Here is a 26,114-nt window from a genome sequence, read left to right as displayed (position 1 = left end):
ACGTTCAAGTGTTGGGAGTCCTCGTGCTTAGCTCTCGAGCTTTTGCTACGTTTGCGTTCTTTTTTCAGGAGAATTTCTCATTTTTTCGGTTAAATAGAGCCTCAAGCTCCACCGTTTCTACTTCCGATCAACGGGGATCTGTTTCGGAGTTTCTACGCCCCTCAAGGGTGAAGATTTCGTCGAGTTACGTTTTTGGAGGATTCCAGATGTTCCGAGGCCTACCCCGGACATGGCCCAGGAGAAAGGGAGTTCGACGCCCAGGAAGCTGTTCAGGACCTGCTCTGGATGCCAGCTTCAGAACGTTTTCAAGGAGGACGAGCATTCGTTATGCCTCTACTGTCTCCATGAGGACAAGACGCACAAGGAAAAGGACTGCGCGTTTTGTGGGAACATGTCGGAGCGGACCATGAAGGATCGCCACCTCCGTCTCGCCAACTGGCTGGAAGGTAAGAGCCCGCCAGGCGAGAAGAAGAAAAAGAAGTCCGAGCGGTCTTCTAAGTCATGTGAGGGTGCTCCGGCGACAGGGGCCCAACAAAAGGCTAAGCACCGCGAGTCCGCGGGCACCGGGAGCGCCGAACGGTCGGGCTCCTTGGCTGCCAGGCAGGGCGCATCCTCCCCGGCGCCATGGACCACGAGCCAACGCTCTGGCTCGGGGAAGAGGAAATCCGAGAACCCGGCGAAGCTTCTGGAGAGGCCCCGGTCGATCTCGAAGATTCCGGCAGAGGGGGAGCGAGGCTCGGACCCTCCCCCCAAGGTGAAGGCCCCAGGCGTACAGAAGGTGACGTTGACCTTAATTCACCCTTTTAAGACCTCGATAGAGGATGTCGCTGCGGCCCTGGCTCAGCCTGTGGAGGCTACACCAGTGGAGGCGCCCTCAGGTACCAGAGTCTCCCTGCCACCGCGGAGGGAGTCGTCTTTCAGGCCCATCGAGAAGACCCCCACGAGGTTCTCGTTGGAAAGGGTGGGGGAGGGGTTGGTGGCCATCGTGGATACGGACACGACCTCTGAAGAGGAGCTCATCCAAGTCGTGGAGGAGGCCCAGCCCATCGGGAGGGATCCCGACGAGGGCGACGACGAGGGCGACGGTGACGCAGACGAGACTCCTCAATAGCCCTCGCTCCCATCGTTTCCGGCGCCACAGGACACTTTGTCAGCAATCCAGTCCTTATGCTCGGAGATAAGGACTAGGTTGCCCCTTCCCCTGACGGAGGTACCTGAGCCAGACCCGACAGAGTAACCGGAGCCAGGACCTTCGGAGAGCCCACCACTTAAGAGGAGGAGGATGCATCCTAGGCCTCCTCTCCCGCCTCTGCGGCCTTCTCTGCCTTCCCCCCGGTCCACTACCCACGGGGATGATACAGGCATGGACACGACTACGACGGGTACGGATGACGATGGAGGTGACGACGGGACGTGTCCCCCGTCGCCCCCTGCCCGGGCGTCCCCGCCCGACGAGATTGGATCCTTCCATGCTATGATTTACAGGGCATCCGAGCTCTTCCAGCTCTGTCCTGAAGAAAAGAAGAAGGAGGGGTTCCTTTACCAACGGCGCGAGGCTAAAAGGAAGACGGTCCTCGCCGTACCGCTTCTTGATGACATCTGGGATGAGGGGCTCGCCCTCCTCAAGAACCCTGCCACGGCTCCTGCGAAGAGGGACCGGTACGAGAAGAAGTACCGGGTCCCTGACGCTGCCCCCTTGTGCCTTAGGGCGCAACCTACCACAGACTCGGTCGTTTCGGCGGCGGCCACGAAGAAAGTGGGGGGGCATCGGCCTCGACTTCAACCTCCCCTCCGGACGGCGAGTGTAGGAAGCTGGATGCGATGGGATGACGGGTCATCTCATCTGCAGCGACGACCATCAAGGCGGCCAACGCCCTGGCCATCGTAGCCCGCTACGACAGGGAGTTGTGGTTCAAGATCACCCCTCTGTTGGACTTCCTTCCGGATGCCAAGAGGGCTGAGGCCCTGGAAATCTTACAGGAAGGTGTGATTGCCTCGGACCACGCCATTACGGTGGCTACGGACATCGCCGACACCGGTTTCCTTCAGTTGGGCAACAGCGTTTGCCTGAGACGACGAGGATGGCTCAAGGCGACGGATTTCCGCCAGGACGTTCAGACCAAGGTTTTGGACATGCCTTTCGATGGGAACAACCTTTTTGGCAAGGCGGTTGATGAATCCCTTCAGGCGATCAAGACGGACACGGAGACGGCCCGATCACTCCAACAGCGACAGCCGTCCTTTCGGAGTTCCGGAGGCAGACAGGGTGCCTCCAAGGGAGCCGGCAGCAGCTCCTCTACGTACCGTCAAGCGGCAAGGTCATCGTCGCAGGAGGCCTACAGGGGACGCGGCAAGTCAGGTGGATCCCGCTGTTGTCGCCAAGGTGGTCAAGGAGGCAAGATTGAACCGACCGTCGGGTCGGGCCCCCGCCGAAGCACCCCGGTGGGAGGCCGGCTGACGAAGTTCGTCGGCGTGTGGGAGTCCATCTCCACCGACCGTTGGGTGCTGGACGCCCTGGCCCTGGGGCACGCCCTCGAGTTCCAGAAGAGGCGCCCCTGCATTCCTCCCGTGGCCAGGAAGGAAAATCACGTCCCTCAACTGCTGTTGGAAGTAAGGGCGATGCTCAGGAAAGGTGCCATCGAGCTCGTCCCAAAGAGGCTTCGGGGCTCCGGAGTTTACTCAAGATACTTCCTCGTGAAGAAGAAGACAGGAGGATGGCGTCCCATCCTGGACCTGCGACGACTAAACAAATACATCAAGGCACAGGAGTTCCGGATGGTCACCCTCCAGCACGTGCTGGGACAGCTGGAGGAGGGCGATTTCCTGTCGTCGTTGGACTTGGAGGATGCTTACTTCCACATCCCTATCCTAAAGAGACACCGAAAGTTCCTCAGGTTCGTGGTCAAAGGGCAGCACTACCAGTTCAAGGCCCTCCCGTTCGGATTAAAATCGGCGCCCAGGGTCTTCACCAAGTGCCTAGCACCGGTGGCGGCGCGGCTCCGCCTGCAGGGGATCCACGTCTACCCCTACCTGGACGACTGGCTCATACGGGCAAGGACAAGGGAGCTCGCCGTGGAACACACTGCGAAGACCGTCCAGCTGCTCACGGACCTAGGGTTCTCTATCAACTTTCCAAAATCCCACCTGGTCCCGTCGCAAGTCGCCCTGTTTCTGGGAGCACAGCTCGACACAGTGGCGCGGCGGGCCTCACCGTCGGAGAAAAGGAGAAGAACCATCCTAGGAAAGGTGCAACGTCTGCTGGCCATGGAAGTGGCCAGAGTGAGTTCTATCAAGTCCCTCCTCGGGATGATGTCCTCCTGCATTTATCTGGTGCGCCACTGCAGACTTCGGATGCAGCCCTTGCAAGAATTCCTCGACGCCCACTGGATCCAGACGACGGGCTGCTTTGAGGACAGGATCCCACTCGATGAAGCGTTCCGTCAGGCGATACGATGGTGGGGTGTCCGCGCTCATCTGGCAGCGGGAACAGGTTTCCTAGCCCCGGCCCACCAGGTGAAGGTGACGACGGATGCCTCCCTGGAAGGTTGGGGAGCGCACACCGGGGGTCTCCACGCAAGAGGCCTTTGGCTCCCGGAGGAGAAGACTCTCCACATCAACATCTTGGAGCTCTGTGCAGTGTTCTGGGCCCTCAGGTCCTTCCTTCTGTCCCTCAAGGGCAAGGTGGTGAGGATCTTCACCGACAACACCACCACGATGTTTTACATTCGGAAGCAGGGCGGAGCCAGATCCCCTGCCCTATCCAAGGAAGCCCAGGATCTGTGGCATTGGGCCGTCGCCCAAGGGATGTTTCTGGTACCCTTTCATCTGGCAGGAATAAAAAACACCATTGCCGACTCACTCAGCAGGGAGCTGCGCTCGTGCCACGAGTGGGAACTGCGCCAGGATCAAGTGGATCGACTCTTCCGACGATGGGGGCAAACCCCAGATCGATCTCTTTGCGACGGCGGCGAACTCCAAGTGCCGGAGGTTCGCCAGCAGGTTTCCCCAACCGAGGAGCATGGGCGATGCTTTCTCGTTCCCCTGGGACGGCCTGTTCCTTTATGCATTCCCGCCGTTGCCATTGCTACTCCGGCTCGTCAACCAGCTCAAGAGGTCCCGGTGCAGGATGATCTTCGTCGCATCGGCGTGGCCGAGGCAGATCTGGTTCCTGGACCTTCTGGACTTGTCAGCGTCCACACCAGTCAAGCTGCCGACGGACGCGGATCTTCTCTCCAGAGAAGGAGGCGCCATTCTTCATCACGAACCAGAATCGCTGAACCTGCAGGCCTGGCTCCTGCAGCACTAGAGTTTGGAGGATACGACATCCCGGCCGACTGCAGAGAGGTTCTTGCAAAGGCCAGGGCACCCTCAACTCTCAAGTGCTACGGACATAAATGGAAGAGGTTCTCTGTCTGGTGCCGTGCACAGAAGATTAACCCTCTGCGGATTACGGCCCCTCAAGTATTGCCGTACCTACTGTCTTTGGCCAAGGCTGGCCTATCTCACGCTTCCATCAAGGTACATCTGGCTGCTGTCTCACGTTACACCAGAACTACAGGACGGGCGTCCTTGTGGTCTCATCGTCTGGTGAAGGAATTTATGAAAGGACTATGAAAGGACTGTTCCGATCGTTCCCGCCGGTGAAGGCCCCTGCCCCGGCGTGGGAGCTCAACGTGGTGCTAACTAGGCTCATGGGGGCCCCATTCGAGCCTATGCATTCAGTGACGTTGAAGTTTCTGTCGTGGAAGACAGCATTCCTCGTGGCCATCACCTTTGCACGACGAGTGGGAGAGATCCAGGCCCTGTCTTGCAAGCCTCCATACTTGACTTTTCACGACACGAGGCTGGTGCTGAGGACGCACTCCTCCTTCATGCCCAAGGTGCCGTCGGACTTCCACCTCAACGAGCCCTTGGTGTTGCCAGTTTTCTTCCCGTCGCCTTCGTCGCCGACTGAGAGGACTCTGCAATCGCTGGATGTAGCTAGAGCGCTGAAGTTCTACGTGGACCGCACGAGAGTTTTCGGAAGACAGCACAGCTGTTTGAACTTTGGACCTGTGAATCAAGGGAAGGCTCTCTCGAAGACTTCCATTTCCAGATGGCTCTCCGGCTGCATCATGCACTGTCACCGGTTGGCAAACCGACCGTTGCCAGGCCGTCCGAGGGCCCATTCGACCAGAGCGATCGCTGCTACTACGGCGTTCCTGTCTGGTGTGCCCCTGCTCGACATCTGCAGGGCTGCTACGTGGAGGTCGACGCACACCTTCATGAGATTCTACTGCGTCGACCGGGATTCCAGGGAGGAGTCCAGAGTCGGCCAGGCAGTGCTGCGCAACCTGTTCACCTAAGGTGAGCCTGGTGAGGAGGTAAGAGTTGCTTAATGTTGAGTTGTTGTATTGCTTGATATTGAGCCTTTTGCCACCTCCCGTGGTTGTGCATGTGTATACTGCTATGTATTCTTATATTCATGAGCATGTGAATCCATGCCAGACCCCATGCTGGAGAAGGAACAAGTTACTTACCTGTAACTGTTGTTCTCCAGCATGGGTCTGGCATGGATTTACATGCGAACCCTCCCGCCTACCCCTCTGCGGCTCTTCACTTGGTCATACTGCCACTTCACGTGCTACCAAATCTGAGGATGGCTGCCAGGGGCGGGGCTTAGGGAGAGGGCAGTCATTGGCTGGGGGCAGTATGACCCAGAGACCAGTGATTGGTTACTACTGAGAAAGACAGATCAGAAACGAAACTGATACTGATTTTTTCTATACCGAGGATTCCCGGCCTGACGACGGGGAATATTCATGAGCATGTGAATCCATGCCAGACCCATGCTGGAGAACAACAGTTACAGGTAAGTAACTTGTTCCTTATCCACTAGGCTGGCCTCTCAGATTCCCACGCCACTGAAAGGATGCACATTAGCCCAATGCTGAAGAACACATTTATATTTATTGATAGAAGGGGAGGGCTCCCCTGGGCGTTTGTGGCCAACTGATGATTAACCAACTGTCCCCCAAATCTCCATGAGCGCTCACATTCTCAGGCCACATTCCACAGTCAACTTAAGCCAGGCTAAGCACTTAAAATGAGATCATTTCAGCCAATCAGAAATACTGATAAATAAGTTGGTGTGAAGGGGTGCACCATCCATAAGCAAGTCAATAAATAACACACTCCCATTCACAGGTATTCTCTGACTAGAAAATACCTAGGCAAACACACAGGTGATCATACACAGTGCCCATTATCTTGAGCACATTGACCCGAAATTATACTAACTGGTAAATTGACCCCATTGTAGTTAATAAAATATAATCTGTCTAATTTCTTTTGAAGTGTTGGCAATAAAATGGTGTAATTTTTTAACGCTTTTGGACAAACATTTGGTCAAATTAACCACAGTCAATTAGATTGGTGTATACACCATGATTATCTAAAAATCATTTCCAAAACCTGAATGTGGCGTCAATAGAGTTGAGATCTATAAGCTGCAATCATAGACACGTAATCATTAGCAGAAATCTACATGGGCCACGAAGCAGAAAGTGCCTCATCCTTATGGCGTGCCACTTTTCAAAATCTAAGCACCCTTTATTTGCCCCTTTTTCAGTCTTCCAAATGATCTCTGATTTCGAAGCTCTACCGATAACTGGCCGAAGCACAGGTTCCCCTCATGATGTCTATCCCTTGTCACTGATCAAGAAATCAGAAGCCTGGATATCCTCGGTGTCCTTAACGGTTCTTTCTTGGCAAGGATCATGCTCGCAGAAACAAAACTGCTCTGATTGTACATTTGGACCAAGCAATAACTATCCGACTTGTGAGGTCAGTTACTGGAGAGATTTGTTAGCACTCCGGTTCAAGCATTGATGGAGGTTCACAATGTTCATGGTGCTTTTAAGGCCATCCTCATGCCGCTTACTGCTTGGGTTTGAACAAGCTGCAGATAGGGGTGGTTGGGAGTTGAAGATGCACTGATGCTCCTTGATGTTTCAGCAGCGTTGTACACCGTTGATCTTCGAATCCTCTTCCAGCTTGCGTCCCTAGTCGGTGGCCTTGGGTCAAAGCGCGACTGAATCATTTCATCATACTCATCCCACATTTTGAATTTTCAGTCAGTGCCGTTAAGTGGTGAGTCAAGTAGGACTCTTCATTGTAGCTCAGCAGGGCTCCACACTGCTGACCCTCTTTCTTTAATATCTATTTTTTATTTAATCGTTTATGCTTTAGTGCTTATGACAAATTCTTTTTGACTTTTGCACTTCTAGAAGAAACATTACAATCATAATCAGCAACCATTAAAACATTACGTTTACCTGTCCACTACAATATCGAATTTACATTTCATGAAATACAATACAATATCACTCAATTACACAATCCAATATTTGCATTGATACATGATCTTAAAAGAGTCAGGAGAAAATATAGTAAAAGGGGAGGACAGGGGTGAAATATATCCTTCAGTTTTGTTCCACAGGGAGCCTTCTCAGAAATCGTCTCCATACATGGTAGGCGGCAGCAGTCACTACCAATGAGTTTGCCATGCAAATGGCAGACCAAAATTGGTCCGTCTTCTAACCATAGGCTTTGTTAACTTATTCATTATAGCTTTTCCCATATTGAGATAGGAGAGCTTTGCAACCCGTATGGACATGGCACACCGTTTCTATCGGCTTGGTACATAATCTGCACAGTCGCCTGTCCCGCAGGGTACCACACCATACGCCTGTGTACTCATAGACCGGTACTATGTTTAGGTGCAGATCGATGATAAATCTGCATAATTTCTTACTTGTCCATTTAACCAAATATGTCTGGCATTCGTTAAGGGAAAATCCCTTCTTTATGTACTCTGTATACCTATGTTTGGTGTTGAGTCGATCTATATTAACAACCTTGTCCTAATAAATTGACTTTTTTCTGAGTATCACCTTAAACTGCTATAATTTCCCCTCCCAGGTAATGCAATATGCAGTGTATGCAGATGATTTATGCTAAATATTCCCTGGTTTCTCTCGCTCTATTAGCTAGCTACTTTGTGTGCTCCACCAGAGTATTTCTCAGTGTAAGGGCCTCATCCACTTTATACACTGAGGTAATATATAACAGAGTCCTAGAAATGTTCCAACATGTTAATAATGAAGTTACCCCAGTTTGTGGTGTAATGCCCCAACTGGTACAGCCTGCGGGATCCCAAATATGGACCTTAAAAGTCTGCCCTCCAGTTGATCCAGCCAATGTATGTGCTGAGCAGGGAGAGTTTCTAGGGCATACATTATTGCGGGTGTCGCACTGTTCAAATATTCTTCACACGGTGCTTCAATGTTCTCACCACATTGTATGTAGCTCTTGATAATTTGCTGCCTGCCCATAATCTTTGTCTGTACCAACTCTCTGTGCAAGTGTCTTAGAAGCCGCAAATATGGGACTTACCAAATATACATGTTTCTACAACATCGAGCTTAAATCCTCCCAGATACCAGCTATTTTTATTCTTTTGTTTCCCACCCAAAATCATAATTTTGGTTTTACTCTGGTTGATCTTTAGCTCATTGGTAGTGGCATGTTTTTCCAGACAATTCAACGAACTCTGGAGACCTATGTGGGGTGGGGGGGTCTGAACCATGATAACGGGATCATCGGCATAGCACATTAAGGGGATCGATACTCCTGCCAATTTTGGTGATAAGTTTGAACACCCCTCAAAGAATTCCCATAGATCACTCGCATATAAATTGTATAGAGTCGTGGCAAGGATAAAACCCTGTTTCAGGCCCAAGTTTGGATCAATCTGTTGTATCAGAGTCCCCTCCTGTGAGGTTCTCACCACCACTTTCGTGCCCATATGCAGTTCTCTGATAAGATGTAATAAAGACAGATTAATCCCCCAGGGCACTATTTATGCCCATAAACGGCCTCTGATGACACAGTCAAAAGCCCCTGAATAATTCACGAATGCCACATATAATCGAGCCCCAGAGGTTTTCTTAATTCAGCCAAGATCAGTTTAAGGGCCCAAATACAGTGAACCGTGCTGCCACCACGGTGAAAGCCTGTCAGGATCATCCTTAGGATGCCGCTGTTCTCACTCCATTTGTTAAAATCGTTTAACAAAAGTTGGGCGAAAATGTTGCTGCTGGCATCCAACATAGCCTATAGTTCCTTAGGTCGCCTCTGGGTCCCTTATTATGCACAGGTATAAGGGCAGACGATCTCCAACTCTCAGGAACTGTACCGCTCTTCACTATGTTTTTAAATACATCACAAAGAAAACATGCCCACAGCATGGGCTCCTTTTTAATTACGATGTTAGGCAGTATGTTGGGAGCAGGGTCTCTAGAAGCCTTAGACCTTATTATAATCTGTTGACTATCATCCACATCAACCACATCATATCTATTATACATTGAATAAATGTTTACACCTCGGACTTCACTTTGCTCTCTTTCAATCTAGAATCAATGCATGTTTTTGCACACTCTAGTCCTCCACCCCATATCAGTCTGATTAGATCTCCCGTTACTCCCCACCTCGTACTCTTGCATCCCAAACCCTCCTTAACCTCACAACTTTCTCCCTGTCCACCTTACATACTTGCTTGCTTTTCCTCTTTCACCCTCTTGGATCTGGCCCCCCGAGTTCCAGTTCACGATCATGTTGTCTTGAATCGAAACTACCCTTAAGATGCATCTCTACAAGTAAATCAGCCAGCAGAGCTCAAAAGGACATATGTTCTCCTCCTTCATCCCTTGATCCCTCCTCCTCTTCCTTCATCCCCTTTTCCACTACCCCTCAAATTCTGATTTGATTTACAACTTGTGTGTGTTTTAAATTGTAAAATGACTATCTGCTAAACTGGATTCTTTGCACGTGTCCTTGTCAGTGTACAATGCCACCTTCTTTTAAGGTTCCAATAACACCCTTGCCACTGATTTTACGTCTCATTCATAATTAACATTATTGTATTTATTGAGCGCGTCCCTAGCTTCGAGAAGCAACTGAGTGCTTTACAGCAGTATACAACAATACAGATACACAATGGAGCACTTTTCAGAGGTATACAACAGTACAGATGCATAACAGAGTGCTTTTCAGAGGTAACAAAACAGATGTACAGTGGGGGTTGGGGTATAGAATATAGAGGGGCACAGCTGTACAGCGTGGCAGGGAGGAGAGGGGCAGAGGGCTTCCTGCAAGTCAGGTGGCACGTGGGCGTCATTACATCTTCTTAAATTGTAAAGCAAGCAGCATTGAAATTACTCCGCCAACTACTTCACCGAAAAACATACACAAGCAAAATACAAATACCCAGAGTCTCGTTCAGCTGCCAGTGGACTCCAGCGATGTTTCTTGTACACCTCAGAAATGTTTCTCACAGCATTAGATACCAAAGCACGTCTAGACTAGATTTCTATAAAAACAGAAGCAATAATTTCAGCAACTACTCAGCTGTATTGTGGATACATCTTTGCCTACATTTACTGTGTATACAGCTCGCAAACCAGTCAGACCAAAACTACCTAATATGCTTAGGCCGGAACAGGGATATGCCACCTGTCTCTCTCCAGTTGATTTGGACTAAAATTCCTACAATACCTAGCTATTGGATTTTTGTGGCTAGAGCCATGGGGACTTCTAGTCAAAAATATATGGACAGCCAAAGTTTGTGAACTCCTGAGAGAGCCTGAGATGGGTGTAGGATAACACAGGGAAATGTTTGTGTGTAAAGGAGAGTATATACATGTTTGCGAATAATCGAGCAGGGAGTTCTGTTTTAGTTTTGGCGACTGCTCTTTATTTCTTATTTCAGTCTGCAGATATTTTGTGCAAACGGCTCTGTCCTTTTTTGCACCCTTATCTGTCCCTCATACCAAAAGAAAAGTCGCAGTGGGAATGTTTGGTCCACCATTATGCAGTCTTGGCATCCAAAGTAGGCTCTCACATTTACTTTGTATTATACATTTGTTTGCTCTCCACTTAACATTTACATTTTTTATTTCAGCTTCTGGAAATTAACTGGACCAGCTTGACTAATCTTCTTGACATTCCGGGATTAAAGTAAGCATTGTAATTAATGTAGTATGGTATTATGCAAAGCAATCCTATAACTGCAAAATGATCTCATTGATTTCTAAGGTGGTTGGTATTTGATCACTATTCCCTTCAGGGGAGTAAATAACTATGATATTTCAGATATTGATTTTTGCTATTAAAAAAGCTTGCAAAGCATTTTAGTGATTTATGAAGTTGGTTCATGTGCTTGCGTTTAGCGGGTAATCAGGCACCTAACGTCATGATGAAGACTCAAATCAACACAGGCAAACAAATGTGATCTTCTCTTGACAGATTGCAGCTGGAAAAACTAAACTTCATTTCTTAGGGCCAGATGTTTTGAAATAGCACAGCAGCTGGTGCATGTGTGTACAGTGCCCAGAGCATAAACAGTTTGCTCTTGGCAGAGGGAATGGTCTAATTTGAGCTGATTTGTAGGAAGAAAGAAAGAAGGATAGAAACATGCAATCGGTCCTTGTTGACAAGTCAAGAATGTGTGCTTGAAGACATTTGGTCTTCTCTGTCCAATGTATAAACACATTTTCCGTAAGCAAAGTCTTACTCCCTGCGATAGGAAAGAATTAAGGATACTAGACTGGGAGTGCTCTCCCTTTTGGTTGGCTTAAACATGGGGGCAACAAGAGCAATGACGAGAAGCATGGACTTTGAGAGGCTCTTTGGAAGGTGATAAACTGTGGTAGCTAGTTCTGTTGCAACTCAGCATGATGTAAGCTGTCTAACTGTTGAGCTGCTAATCAGATTTGATGTTAGTATCAGTGGCGTAACACAAGATGTGGGGGGCCCCCCTGCGAGCCATGCTGAGGGGGCCCCCCAACTCAGCAACAAATCAAGGGTCGCGCCACACCATGGGCCAGCCTAGATTATCACACTTGCGCAATACGCACAAATGTGCTGCTGAACGGATATGCTGCACACTGCACTAGGAGAAAGATATGCATATGTGTTTTAATATAACATACATCACACTGTCTGAGAAAAATTGGCTGAAAAGCCAGAGTGTTTGCAATTTTTTTGTAGGGTAACACCAATCCAATAGATGCAAGTCACAAACAGAGCACAGGAACATTAAAGCTTTGCTATTAAAAATGCCATGCCACAATGAAAACATGTCCAACTGGCTGCACAAGGTAGACCAGTGTCGACATGTAATAACAATATAGTAAAGCTTGCCAGGCCACATTTAGACATATCTAGACTGGTTGCACCAAAATGGCAGTCGAAGCAATAACACTCATCAAGAATAGAACACACATTCAAGCCTGTGTCTCTGTGGCCTCTAACAACACAGCCAAACTCTTTAAAATCTGAAAAGAACTGGTCAATCCTGTTGAGGTCTTTACATCTCCTGTTCCCTCCCAGGCCCTCTGTATGGCTCTGTCATCTCACTTCTATGCTAAAACTCAGGACATCCTGTCCTCCATCTACTCTCCCTCTTCCTCTCTCTGCCCCCCTTTGGCCATCTCTACCTCTCTTCCTCCTCCTTTCTCCTCTTTCTCTCTGACAACACCTGACGAGGTTTCTAGACAAGTCTGATCTATGAAAGTGTCATCCAAACAGGTGCTCTCCTGCTCCACCAGAACCATCACGAACCATATTGACACCCTCGCTCCAGCCTTGACCGATTTCTGTAATCACTCTTTCCCCTCTCCCGTTAAGCACTCCCTTATGCACCCACTCCTCAAGTAGCTTTCTGCCGATCCTGCCTGCCCGGTAAATTATTGGCCAATCTCCATACCCCTTTCCGGGCAAACTGTTGAAAAAGCTGGCCATCTCCCAGCTTACTCTCCACACGGAATCTGTTGGTTGTCTCCATGACCATCAGTCTGTCTTCAGTGCCAGAGACACGGAAACTGCTGTCCTGAACACCTGTGAAGTTCTGCTCTCTAAGCTTGATTGCAGCATTCCTTCTGTCCTCATCCTCCTTGATCTTTCCTGCGCTTTCGACATGGTCAACCATGCCATCCTGATCAATCCTGATCAATCGACTCCATGAGAACCTGGGCATCACGGATCAGGCCCTTGAGTGGCTGACCTCCTTCCTCTTGGACTGCCCCTCCCAGGTCCAACTTCGTCCCTTTCTCCCGCTCCATCCTCTCACTCTGGTTTTTCAACCTCTATGTGGTCCCCTTGACCCACCTGATCTCTACATTCTCCTCTAACTTTCAGTGTTATGCGGATGACACTCCGCTTTCCTTCAGGCTCCCCTCAGACTCCTCTCATCTCTCGCTCATTCCCGACAGTCTATCCGCGATTCAGGATTGGTGTGCCTCCAACTATCTCTGCCTTAATGTCAGTAAGATGGAGATCCTTCTTATTTGGACTCCTGCCCCTGCTTTCCCTCTCTCACTCTGGCCGCATGCCTTGGGCCCTCTTCCTTAGCCTTCCTGTGAGGCAAACAACACTGGTGTCATCTTTGACTCCACTCTCTTTCTCTCCTCACATCTTAGACGTTGCCAAGAGGTCCCACTACCAGCTGCTCCTCCTCAAAGGGACTCTTCCCTTTCTCACTTTCCCTCAGAAGCTCACTGTCAGCAGAGCCCTGGTTCTCTCTAGGCTGGACTACTGCAACAGCCTCTTTCTCAATCTGCCTTTCTATTCTATCCAGCCCCTGTAACTAATCCACAAAAGGACTGCAAGACTTATCCTTGGCCTCAAGCACAGGGATCGTATCTCTCCAGCCCTGAAATCTCTCCACTGGCTCCCAGTTGCTGCAAGTATCAAGTTCAAGACCCTTTGCATTGTCCACAAGGCTTTCTGGGCCAGGGGCCCGCACTACATCCAACGCTCTCTTCCAAAATATCTTCCTTCTCAAGCCCTTCGCTCAGCTACCTACAACTCACTAAGGGTTAGACGCTTCTCCAGGAAGAGAGTGGGGGGTAGATCTCTCTCCTCTACAGGTGCCTCCCTCTGTAATAGCCTCCCTGCCCCTCTCAAGCTTTAGCAGACCACCTGAAGTTCTGGAAGCAGCTCAAAACTTTCCTCTTATCTTCTGTTTTCTCTCTCTCCCTCCCCTCCTGGCCTACCTGACCTACCTGTCTGCTGTACCGACTGGTTGCTTGGCTACCCTCAGAGTCTCACTGAGTCGAGACTCTTTCTTGATCAGTCACACTTGCACTGCCTCTGGTCCTACCATGCACTTGGGGGCTGTAACTGTAACCCTACAGTCCCTTGTTCTCCTTGCACTAACCAGAGCTGTGCTGTCCTGACAGCACTTACTCAGAGCATTGCTGCCCTGTTTTTCCCCTCCCCTCTCCCTTGCACTTCCCCCGTCCCTTTCCCCTTGCGGTTCTCGTTATCGCACTTGCACGATCTGAATGACACAAGGCCTAGTAAGATCATTTGTCTTGTCCTCCCTCTATCTTCCATCCCTTGTCTTGTCGCGCCTAGAAACACTTGTGTGCAGGTGCGTTATAAATGACTTATATCATATCATTTGATCACAGATGCCCAGAAAAATATACAATGCTGCAGTAAGAAACGGCTGACTGGCAGCACCCGAATGGCAGTCTAGCCAGGTAATTCTCTTAGCAGGACTGCTTTATCATAAATGCCCCATTAAAAAAAGTCATACCAAACTGAGGAATGACTAGACTGGCTGCACCATAATGCCTCTCTAGCCACTAATACCACATATCATGCCTGCTTAGCCTGGACATGGCATTATAATTTGTCGTACAATCCTGCCCCCCACACATCCCCTCTCCCTCCCACCCCAACCTCCAAAATCAGCTCCTTGGCCCAAAATTACCTCCACGTCCCTCTTCCTTACCCCAGAGTTTACGGTTGAGGCTCCTTGCCTCATATGTAAGTACTGGGATGAGGAAGAGTGGGACTAGGAGTAATGAAGATTACAGGTAGGTAAATCAAGCATTACTTCCATGTACCTCTACCTCATCCCAGTACTTGTGTATGAGGCAGAGTGCCTTATGCACAAGTACTGTCTCATACACACTGGGACGAGGAAGAATAGGGCTAGGAGTAATGAAGATTACCAATAAGTAATCCAGGCATTAAACACAAGTATTGGTGCAACACCATTGAGTTGACTGGGATTCAGCACTCTCCCCCCAATCCCCCCCCCCCCCGAAATGTTGGGCTATGTTGACCAAACCTGGCTGACCTTCAGAGCAGTTGCCAGACAGAAAAGGACACAGATGTTAAACGGCACCTGGGTTTCTCTGTTAACATGAACCCACCAATTACTAACATAAAACAATTCACTGTTAGTACCTGCATTCAAATGCCAAATTTTTTAGGCAATTGAAATCGTGATGTGGGTTTAATACTTGTATGCCAGGGGAGTGATTGGAAGGGTAGAGGGGGAACAGGAGACCACTCATTCTCACAGCAGTCCATAAGTGGGTGCTTTAAACCTTAAAGGAGAGAGTTAACTGCTTGTAACATTGAAGCTGCACTAGAATAGTCTCATAAAAATGCATAAAGAAATTAGATGACCCAAAAAAATAGGTTTGCCCCTCCCCCACCGCCCATGAAGTTGGCACCCCTCCCAACATTTGAATGGTTAGCCCCCAAAATGTAGGTTTTGTTGCGCCCCTGAACACAAGCACACACACCATTCACCATATACACACACGCACACCCAGCCATCCATACATTTAAGTGTGCATTCTTTCACCATACTGGCACACCCAGGCAGCCATCTATACATTTAAGTGTGCACCATTTCACCATACAGGCACACCCAGGCAGCCATCCATAAAATTACGTGTGCACCCTTTCACCATACAGGCACACACACCCAGGCACCCACCCATATATTAAAGTGTGCACCCTTTCACCATACACTTGCACAGGCAGCCACCTATACATTGAAGTGTGAAACCTTTCAACATACACTCACACACGCACACATCATGGGGTTGAGGGTAGCCCTAACACTTAAAAAAGAAATTGGGCCTCATCACAACTATGCCGGACTGTAAACAACAGTGCTGGTAAGCTCACCGGCACTGTTGTTTCCGGGCCGGCATATTACAGCTCTGCGGGCGGTCAGACCTGTCGGGCAGAACGGCACCCACCCGCATAGTTTTCACGGAAGCACTGGCACCGTTATTAACGGTGCCAGTGCTTCTATGGTCCCCATTCCCATAGAGTCCGATAGGACTTTATGGAAATGGAGACTTACCATTTGCCGGCGCCTGACTTCCCAGACCGCCAGTAATCCCCCGGTGTTACCAGGAAGTCGGGCGCCGGTAAATCATTACGGGTCTGGCGGCAACCTGCTGGTAGCAATGGCACGGTTGCCGCCAAACCCGTAATGAGGCCCATCGTTTCTTTTTGAAGTCACTCTGACTTCATAAAGAAATTATTTCTGTTACAGAAATAATTTCTTTATAAATGCAGAGGGAATTCAAAAAGAAAAAAAATATCTTTTTTTTTTTTTTTGCAAAAAAGAAATTTCTTTTTTTCTACAAGTGGGGGGCCCTCCCAAGACATGTGCTGGCGGGGCCCTCCCAAGACATGTGCTGGCGGGGCCCCCCACACCGCGGGGGCTGCGGGGGCCCCTGTTTACGCCAGTGGTTAGTATGGCAGGATGGATGGTCTGATTTGTCAGCACCCACCATGGCCCTGATATATGTTTTAATGTTTTATGGAGTGGCAAGTCCCTTTTATTCTTTTTTTCAATTGTATGGCATTTTTTTAAACCTATTGATGTTTATTGTCTGTTTTGTATAAGGCTTTACACAAAAGGCCAAATGGCCAATAGTGTCGAGTACAATTCAAGTTCTTTTTATGAACTTTTAATGCAAAAAGGTTGACAATAAGTGTGAATTTGTAGCACAATTGAAGCTTTTGTATTGTCAATAGGTATGACAGTATCTTTCTTTTTTATGAATGAAATCTTTATATGGTTTTGTTTAAATTGAGATAAATGTATGTATGATGGAAAAAATAATGAACTATTTATGATGGTAGGAAGAATGAGGAACGGTGTAGTAGTACATTTAGTGAATGGCAGGGCTGATTGTGCCAGACCCAATTCTATAAATACCTACTAATACGAACCATTGGAGTGTTGTAGTATAGTGCCCAGATTACAATGCATAGATCTAGGCAGTTGCATACATACAGGCCTTGCAAATTCTTAAAAGTCCCACTGGGATGTCCCTACCTGCCAAACTAAACTAAAGAAAGATGACCAAGTGTCAAAAAATATCTGATCCTCACAGTAATAAATACTACAAAATAACAAAAGGGATGTATGGCTGTCTTCAATTCAACACCGTAATGTAAACGTTCAAACTTATAAAGTCTTGAAAGTACTCCTCGTGACCAGGGTTGGATTCCCTTCTGGATCAATGCAGGAATAACTCTGGAGAAGTTCTAATTCAACAACGTTCTGGTCAGTCAATCCAATATATATTTTCCCATCATGTGTGCCCTTCTGCTTGTAAAGTAAATGTCTCATTCATAAACACTTGTTCTACAAATCAAAGCAATTGGTGTCTTTCTCAATATCATTCTTGGTAAAACCAATGTGTCTCTCACAAACACATGTTCATAAATCAAGGCAACTGTTTTCTATCGGTTGTAAAGCAATTATCAGCATATCACATTTCTTCAAGTAGAATCCTTTTGTCAGGATAGCACAGCAACTACTTCTGGTAATGCCACACTTTTAAATGAAATGGTGTTACGTTCTTTTCATCACACCACTTAGCCACAACCATACTGCTTCAGAACAACATTCCTGGTCCACTCGCCAGCTAGGACAAACTACTATTGGTCCCTTTCCTGGTTTGCTCACCTGCCAGGATGTAAAACTCTGACATCTAAATTTGGCAATATTGTTCAAGGGTTTTCCACACCAGCATCCTATGTTGGGTTGGCTGAACAATGGCTGCCTCTGTTTATTGACTCTTGGCAATGTGGGTTTCAGGTCTTGCGCCCGTCCCCTCTGTACTAATTTGCCGCCTATTGGCTGTTGACAGTGCGGGTTACAAGTTTCCCCTAATTGGAGTCCCATATCAGGGGAGTTGCACCCTTGTCGCTGTTGTACTGGTTTATTTATTCTGTTTTCAAAAATATTAGTTTCTGTAAAATGCCCTGGTTGGCGCACTCTGGGGTTACCTGTAGCGCCAGGCACACTCACAGGTCTCCTTTGGCATCTCTGTACCCTTCGCTGATGCTGCGGTGGGTCAACAGTCTCCCGCCAGCACTCACATGTCCTCTGCGGTCTGTTTGGTTGCTTCCTGGAGCTCCACCAGATCCGTTGACCCTCTGCTGCCTCCTGCACACCCATCGGTTTGGGAGCGCATCTCCCTCCCGGCTGGGTTTCTCCTCCTGACACTGCTTCCCGCAGTGCTCCCTCTGCAATGTTGTTGTCCTTTACATCTTACGTCAGCATCACATGATTTCTCCCTTCAACTTCTGTGGCAGACCCAGCACACTGGTCTACCTCTGCCTCAGCTACTCATTCAGCATCTCCCTTCACCTGCAACTCATTCCTGAGTTTAAATGTCCCGCTCAGGTGTTTTGGTCTATAACAACTAGACCGCTCATTCTGGTTAATGGCATTGTTGATCCTTACTAACTCTGGGCCCCTCTTCCTAGTCCCAGTAGCAAAGGCATTATGGTTCAGGAAGTTCATAATGGATTGCATAGCAGTTATATTGGTTTGCTCTATTTTACAATATGCCATCAATGCTTTAGGAAGGATAGGGGAATCTTGGGTTAAAGAGGTAATCAATTCCCCCTGATATGAGTCCCCTCCCATGTGATCTTCGCATATAATACTGCTTCAAGTGTCAGGATCAGGTAGCAGCTGCCTTCCCCTGGCCACATGAGAGGAGGCGTATACTGGGGTTTCAGTGATTATCTCACTAGACTCATAACACTACTCGACCTAAGATAAATTCCCTCGACCCATGGTGATGGGTGACAAAACAGTTTGCTTCCTGTAAAACGGTACATATTACCATAAACCCACTTCATATTTGGCGCATTGCTGTCACCCAGTGGCCAGCCACTCACAGAGAAACTTTCTAACATCCCTGTCATTGCCAGAAAAGTCGAGTACCATACAAATGGAACTCAACCTTCATAAAATCTCCACGGCTATACGAGTGGGGAAGTCGATTTTGTGAACCCTGTTTTATGTATGTTTCAGAATTTTGAAGTACAAGGGCATACTCACTTCCTTGTGATGAGCCCCGATTTTTTTTTTTTGTGAATCATATTTTGGAATTTAGGAAGATATTTTAAAATTCCAGTTCTAAAGTATTTCTTAGATGCCACGTCGAACCTCCATTTCCTTACTTTGCATTAGGTTGTTGGACAAAAGTGCTAATTTGAACGTTTCTCCATTTTAATTGACAAAAATGTTATTAGCAAGATTGTTTTTTTAAAAGTAATTTTAACGTGTGTTTTGAAGGTGTCAACGCTGTTACAGAGCTCACAGTCCCAATCTCAGTAACATGAGACCTTATATGGAGGACCCACTCATTCAGTATATAGCTGTTTTGCAAAATCAGACCGAGGATAGCCAAGCACTCTGCTGCACAAGCACGGGTCATTGGCTCGGAATGGGCAATAATTGGACATCAATTCCTCACTATTCCTCATAGGACAGGGTGCAAACATGCAAGTATGCATGTTCTAATATAACAATTAATTACCTTATAACTTAAGAGGACACACAAGTATGCATGCATCACATTGTGTAGTGTTTCAAAGCATATTTGCAAGAACTAACATGATTTACATATACATCTTAAGCATTCCTGGAAGACGCTCTGCGCTATATTAGTATATCTGTTTTGCATAATGTGTTAACACTACAGCTGTTCAGCTCCTTTTTTTCATTGCACAGTCCTTAAATTCATACACACCTTTGTTCCACACGCTTTCCTCCTGTCACACATGTCCTGTGGATCAAAAGGTCTAGGCACCCCCAGCAGCTGCATCAAATACAAATAACAGCAAATAAAGTGATCATGAAAATGTGAATTAGCTCAGAGACAGCGACACATCCTTATGGGATTGATTAACTGTTTTTACATGTTAAAGGTATGTGAGTGAAGCCCTTTGTAGTAAAGCTGTGGGATTGACTAAGGGAAATATACAATGTATGTTTACAATATATTTAAAAGTGATTCGGAATTTAACAGAAAATAAATCGACACACAGAAAAACGAATAAAAAAATTACTTTTTCTAAAGTTAGAGCTAACTACCTATTTAAAAGTAATTTGAAAGTCTGCTGTTAACAACTGATTGTGCCATTCTAAGTCGAAAGAAGGTGGGAGTTTGAAGTGGAGATGAATTTGGTTAGTCCGCAAGAAAGGCCAATTGTGTGTCGAAGGAGAGAAACTGCTTTATAGAATATTAGGGACGAAATTGCCTCGTATGGCTTGAGGTCTGTGGGAGGGCTTTCATTCGCCGCACAGGTGGGCCCGCTCAGTTGTGGTCCTCTTTTCCCACTTTTCCTGCTGGATGATATAGTGGTGTTAACAAATATGATGTAGTCTGATTCTTCTTTAGACCCCATCCTGTTGGTGACCTTAAAAATTGTTATAACAGAAATGTCCCTATGTGTAACATGGGCAGTTAACCACTCATGCAGCTTAGCGACTATTCCTGACTGCCTAGAGCACGCCCTGGTGATCCCTCTTCTTGATTCTTCAGTTCCTTCAAATTTTTGCCCGATCTCTTTATTAACTTTTTTCATGAAATTACTTGAATAATTTTGCAGCAGAAATTCCATCCGTATGTCCTCTGTCATGCTCTTTCGATCCAAGGAGAATGTGATGATCCAGGTTCCTATGATTTGTCTCTCTTGTGTTGGTGACCGTGTCTTTTCTGTGGCAGCTGTCAAACTGGAATTCATGGCCTTGGTGGCTGCAGATCACAGAGAATCACCTGTCATTCCGGCAAACCTTAAAATGTTTACCCTTCTAGACTAGGTGTTGTTGTTGGTTACTGTTCTGCTGGCCTTAGCATCAAGATGCTTATTAGTGAGCGTACACTCAATAAATAATTTTAACATAACATTCCAAGGGAGTAATACAAAGTACACAGAGGTGGCTACATATGTACACATAAGTATAAGGGCAGAATTTTGCTGAAACCTTAATAAGGATTCCGACAATCAAACCAGTGTCATGGCGTCACTCTACTCTAAGCCTCAGTGGTCTGCAGCCACCTCATCCTCGGCGCTGCTAGGCAAGGAGGAGAAGATCTTGTAGGCGTACGGAAAGAAACTGTACTCCAACGCCTCCCTGCACCTGCGTCAATCCAACGCGGCTGCCATGCTGGCAGCCGCTAACCAGAGGCTTTGGTAGGAAATAGCGGACTTCCTTCCAGAACTTCCAGTGCAGAGCCAGGCACGCTTCAAGGCGGGTCTAGGAGAATTCAGGCTGGTGGTGCAGGAAATCATAGAGTCCACCGTGGCCCACATCGATACCTCTAGCCGGGCCAAATGCATCACCACGGACATGAGAAGGATGGCTTGGCTTCGGGATACTAAGTTTACCCCTGATGCCCAGGAACGCATATTGGACCTTCCGTTCGAGGGTAGTGACCTCTTTCACTCTACCACCGATGAGGAGTTAGATAAAAAGAACAACAGCTCGCAAACTGTGAATCCTTTATCCTTAGGAAGACCTAGCCCAAGGCGTGCACCCAGTCCTACCAACGCTCGGACAGGGGGGTGGTCGTTCGGTGGGTTCCGGGGCTTCCACGAACGGAGCTTGAGGCACCCTGATCGCGTGCCGAGTCAACACCAGCGCAAACAACCAAAGCGGGGGGGGGGGCAAGGGCTTTTTTCAGTCCCCCTCCTCCACAACAGCCTCAGAGGGAAAGAAGGCATGACACGTTCTTTCGGGTCCACATGTCTCCAGTGGGGGGCAGGCTTGCCTTCCACATGCAATTTTGGTGCCAGAATTTTTCAGACCCCTGGATCCTTTGGGTACGCCTACCGGTCCCTCCCTCTTCTCCTTCCTCCCCTCCACTCCCACAGATTGGGACAGCAGCTTTGTTGACGAGGATCTGGGTGCTCTTCGAGAGCCAGGCAATGGCGGAAGTCCCAGCCTCCCAGCAAGGCTTGGGCTTCTATTCCAGGATAAAAAAAAAAAGAACCAGGCTGGCCTGAAAGTTGTGCTGGACCTATCCACCCTCAACCTCACCCTCCCTCTTCAGAAATTCAAGATGGTTATGCCAGCACTCATTGCAGAGACACTAGACAAGGGAGACTGGATGTTCACCCTGATTCTGAAGGATGCTTACCTACACGTCCCGATTTGGAAGCCACATCGCTCCTTCCTGCGCTTCAGGACATTGGGCTGCCATTTCCAATACAAGGTGCTATCCTTTGGCTTCAACTCAGCCCCCAGGGTATTTACTAGACTCAAGAATCCGTTGGCAGCCCTCCTTAGGGCCCAGGGCGACGACTGGTTCGTCAGGGCGAGATCCCCTGAGGGGGTTTCCCACACCTCCTCCGCACTAATGAATACACTCCACGACCTGGGGTTTACTATCAACCTCAAGTATTCTCAGCTGCAGCCCACGCAGACCCTCACATTCCTGGGACTCATCTGGGATACGAGCAGCAAGAGGGTCTTTTCCTCGGAGGACAAGATTACAGCCATCAAGAGAGCCACTACTCACTTCCTTATCCGAGCAGTGACCTCGGCCTGGTGGTAACAGCACTTATTGGGTATCATGGCAGCAGGCCTTCTGGCTGTGCCACACACGAGACTCTGGATGAGGAGATTACAGCTGCACTTCGCAGCCTCATGGAATTAGGAGAGGGGCTCCCAAGCGGAGTTGATCAGCATCCCTTCTTCTCTCCACCCGGACCTCTCATGGTGGTCTGAGGAGGGCAACCTGCAGACGGGCAAGCCCTTCTATCAGCCGACGCCACAGGTTACCATCACTACGGACTCCTCCCTGGAAGGCTGGGGGGCCACCCTGGGCATCCACGGCATCTATGGAGTTTGGACCCAGCAGGAACAGGAGGCTCACATCAACTGGCTGGAACTCAGGGCCATTTTGTTCGCCCTCAGAGCTTTCCTCCCCCTCATTGTGGGCAAAGTAATATTTATCCAGACGGACAACTCCAACAGCATGTACTAGGTGAACAAGCGGGGGGGTGGGTACCAGGTCCCCTCCATTGTTCACCCTAGCGGTCAACTTGTGGGAATGGACCCTGTAGAACGACATACACCTCATGGCCGTACACCTCCTGGGGGATGCCAACTTGGAAGCGGACAGACTGAGCAGACTCGGGGCGGACAATTAAGAATGGCAATTGAACAACCAGGTGCCAGGGGGAAACAAGAAGTGCGTAGGGACAAAGCCCCGGCTCACTGGGCGACGCCTTACAGATACGGTGGGACGGCATGACATCCTATTCGTTCCCTCCTACTCCCCTGATCCATTGAGTACCAGGTCCCCTCCATTGTGCACCCTAGCGGTCAACTTGTGGGAATGGACCCTGTAGAACGACATACACCTCATGGCCGTACACCTCCTGGGGGATGCCAACTTGGAAGCAGACAGACTGAGCAGACTGGGGGCGGACAATTAAGAATGGCAATTGAACAACCAGGTGCCAGGGGGAAACAAGAAGTGCGTAGGGACAAAGCCTCGGCTCACTGGGCGACGCCTTACAGATACGGTGGGACGGCATGACATCCTATTCGTTCCCTCCTACTCCCCCGATCCATTGAGTGATCTGCAAGATAAAGGAATCTCGTCACCTCAGCATCATTCTGATAGCTCCAAGGTGGCCGGTTAGACCATGGTCCTCTGAGCTGCTCAGCCTCTTGGACAGGCCACCCATTCACCTTATGATGGGGCCAGCCCATCTCATCTCACAGCAGGGGGGCAAGGTCCTCCACCCCACCCCTCCGAAGTTAGCCCTTGCAGCATGGTTCCTGAGCAAGTCTCTGTCAAGCACCTGAGCCTCTCCCTGGCTAACCTAGAGATCATTCAGGGCGCCAGGTGCAAGGCTACCAGGAACCAATGCAGACGTAAATGGACAAGGTTCTGCCATTGGGCCCACTCTAAGGGGATCAACCCTCTTACAGGCTTGCTGGATGATGTGCTCTCCTTCTCTGCGCACCTTGCGCACTCAGGAGTACAGGTGGACACATGTCACACTTACCTGTCGGCTATAGGGGCCTACAGAAATTTGCAGGAGGAGGTCTTCTCATCTTCCAACCCGATAGTCAAGAAGCACTTGGCAGGCCTATCCAGTGTTTACCCGCCCATTAGGAAGCCACACCCAGTGTGGGACCTCAATGTAGTGTTGGGCGCCTTGGCGCACAAACCCTGTGAGCTGATGGCGTCTGCGGACATCAGGTTCGTCACCATCAAAACCGCATTATTAGTGGGCCTCACATCCGCGCACAGTCAGCGAGATCCAGGCTCTGGTGACCTTATAACCTTATACCACCTTTCACAGGGATAAGGTAGTCCTGCAGACTCACCCTGCGTTCCTACCCAAAGTACCCTCATCTTTCCATTTAAACAAGGAAATAGTTTTTCCTACGTTCTTTGCTGAACCCAAGTACGAGGCTCAGAGAGTGTTGCACTGTCTGGATGTCAGACGGGCTCTCAAATTCTATCTGGACAGGACCAAGGGCTTCCGCAAGTCGGACGGTCTCTTTGTCACTTTCGGGGGCTCTAGGCCTGGGTATCAAGCATCCAAGGCCTCCATTGCAAGGTGGATGGTTGTGGTTATCAATGAGGCCTACGAGGGGCAGCACAATTCACTACCAGCTTACATACATGCCCACGCTGTCAGGGCCAAAGCCACGGCCGTGAAATTCCAACAGCAGGTCCGATGGCAGGTCATCAGTAGGGCAGCCACCTGGGCCACCCCTTTGGCTTTCTGTAAGCATTACTGTTTGGACGCCGGCTCTAAATCAGAGGCGGCAATCGGACAGGCGGTTCTAAGGAGGGTCTCCTCTCCACCCTAGGGCTACATTCAGTTGTAATTGCCCATGCAGTATGGAGGAAAGGGGGACGGGACGTAAGAGTAATTATAAGTTACTCGCCGTAGTGACTAATGTACTCTTAGTCCTTAGACGTTAGTCCCCTTTCCTCCATATATCCCACCATCCTCCCCCCTAATAATACTGGTGTCATTAGGCAATGTTAAAGGTTGTCGACGTGTCAATGGGGACGGAGTTGTGGCGCCGGTGGGCGGATTCAGGGTAGTGCATGCCCCCAGGGCTTCACCCCCGTGCGCCTCTAAGTTTAAAGGGGAAGAAGGGTTTTTCTGGTGATAAAGGTTTTGTCTCCCTCCCTAGGGGAAGGGACGCCCATACAGTTTGGAGGAAAGGGGACTAAGAACTGTACGTTAGTCATTACAGTGAGTAACTTATAATGATTTCTCATGTGCCTTCCCCTATCCAGTCACCAATACGAAGGCCTGTATCTGTCTGTCTTAGCACATTCTTTGCTCTCACCCGGTAGGACTTCTGACTTTCGGATGCTCTTTTCCTCAGGATCCTTGTGGCGCCAAGTTTTCAGGTTATTTCTCAGTTTGATAGGGTAATTTTGGGGATTTAGCTGTCTGATTCCCAAACCCGACTAAGGTGGTGTGGCCATCTTGACCGGGCACTCTAGTGCCCCTACACCCCCCTAAATCAGTACTTTGTATACAGTTTCACTGTAAGGTCACTGGGGATGAGAGCTTTATTTACTATTATTCCATTATAAGCTTCAATTATCTCTAGTACATTTTAGATCTCTCTCGAATTCTTAAATGTAATCACCTCAGATGGCTCTTTTCCATATTTGTTATTATCAAACCACTAGTCTCCTTTCCTATGTAATCCTCTATGAGTTACTGCATTCCGTCACAGTGCTGTAACAATCGCTCTTAACAAGCAGATGACATTTGCAACTTGCTCAACTTTGAGTCTCTGCTATCAGTCCATCAACAACATTCACACACTGTCTTTTATGTCAATTCTTTCATTCTCGTTAAATTATTTTCCATTGTTTATTTGCCTCAGCTAACTCTTTCAGTCTTAGATTTTCAGTATGCACTTCTTTAGAGTGGCA

At 48.6% G+C, this 26,114-nt stretch overlaps 1 protein-coding gene across 4 annotated transcripts in view; it reads left to right on the top strand.

Moving 5' to 3' along the window:
- ESYT2 (extended synaptotagmin 2) overlaps nt 1–26,114 on the top strand; it is a 1,091,416-nt gene that overhangs the window by 534,085 nt on the left and 531,217 nt on the right. For all 4 annotated transcript variants that reach the window (XM_069647986.1, XM_069647985.1, XM_069647987.1 and 1 more), the window contains exon 7: nt 11,006–11,061. In XM_069647986.1, the coding sequence (XP_069504087.1) occupies nt 11,006–11,061 (56 nt within the window). The remainder of the gene's footprint in view (nt 1–11,005; nt 11,062–26,114) is intronic.

Source organism: Ambystoma mexicanum, chromosome 2q (genome assembly GCF_040938575.1).
Source record: "Ambystoma mexicanum isolate Mex_15411 chromosome 2q, UKY_AmexF1_1, whole genome shotgun sequence".
Lineage (NCBI taxonomy): Eukaryota > Metazoa > Chordata > Amphibia > Caudata > Ambystomatidae > Ambystoma > Ambystoma mexicanum.
Note: the sequence above shows the minus strand (reverse complement) of the source record. Positions and strands in the feature narration are given on the sequence as shown.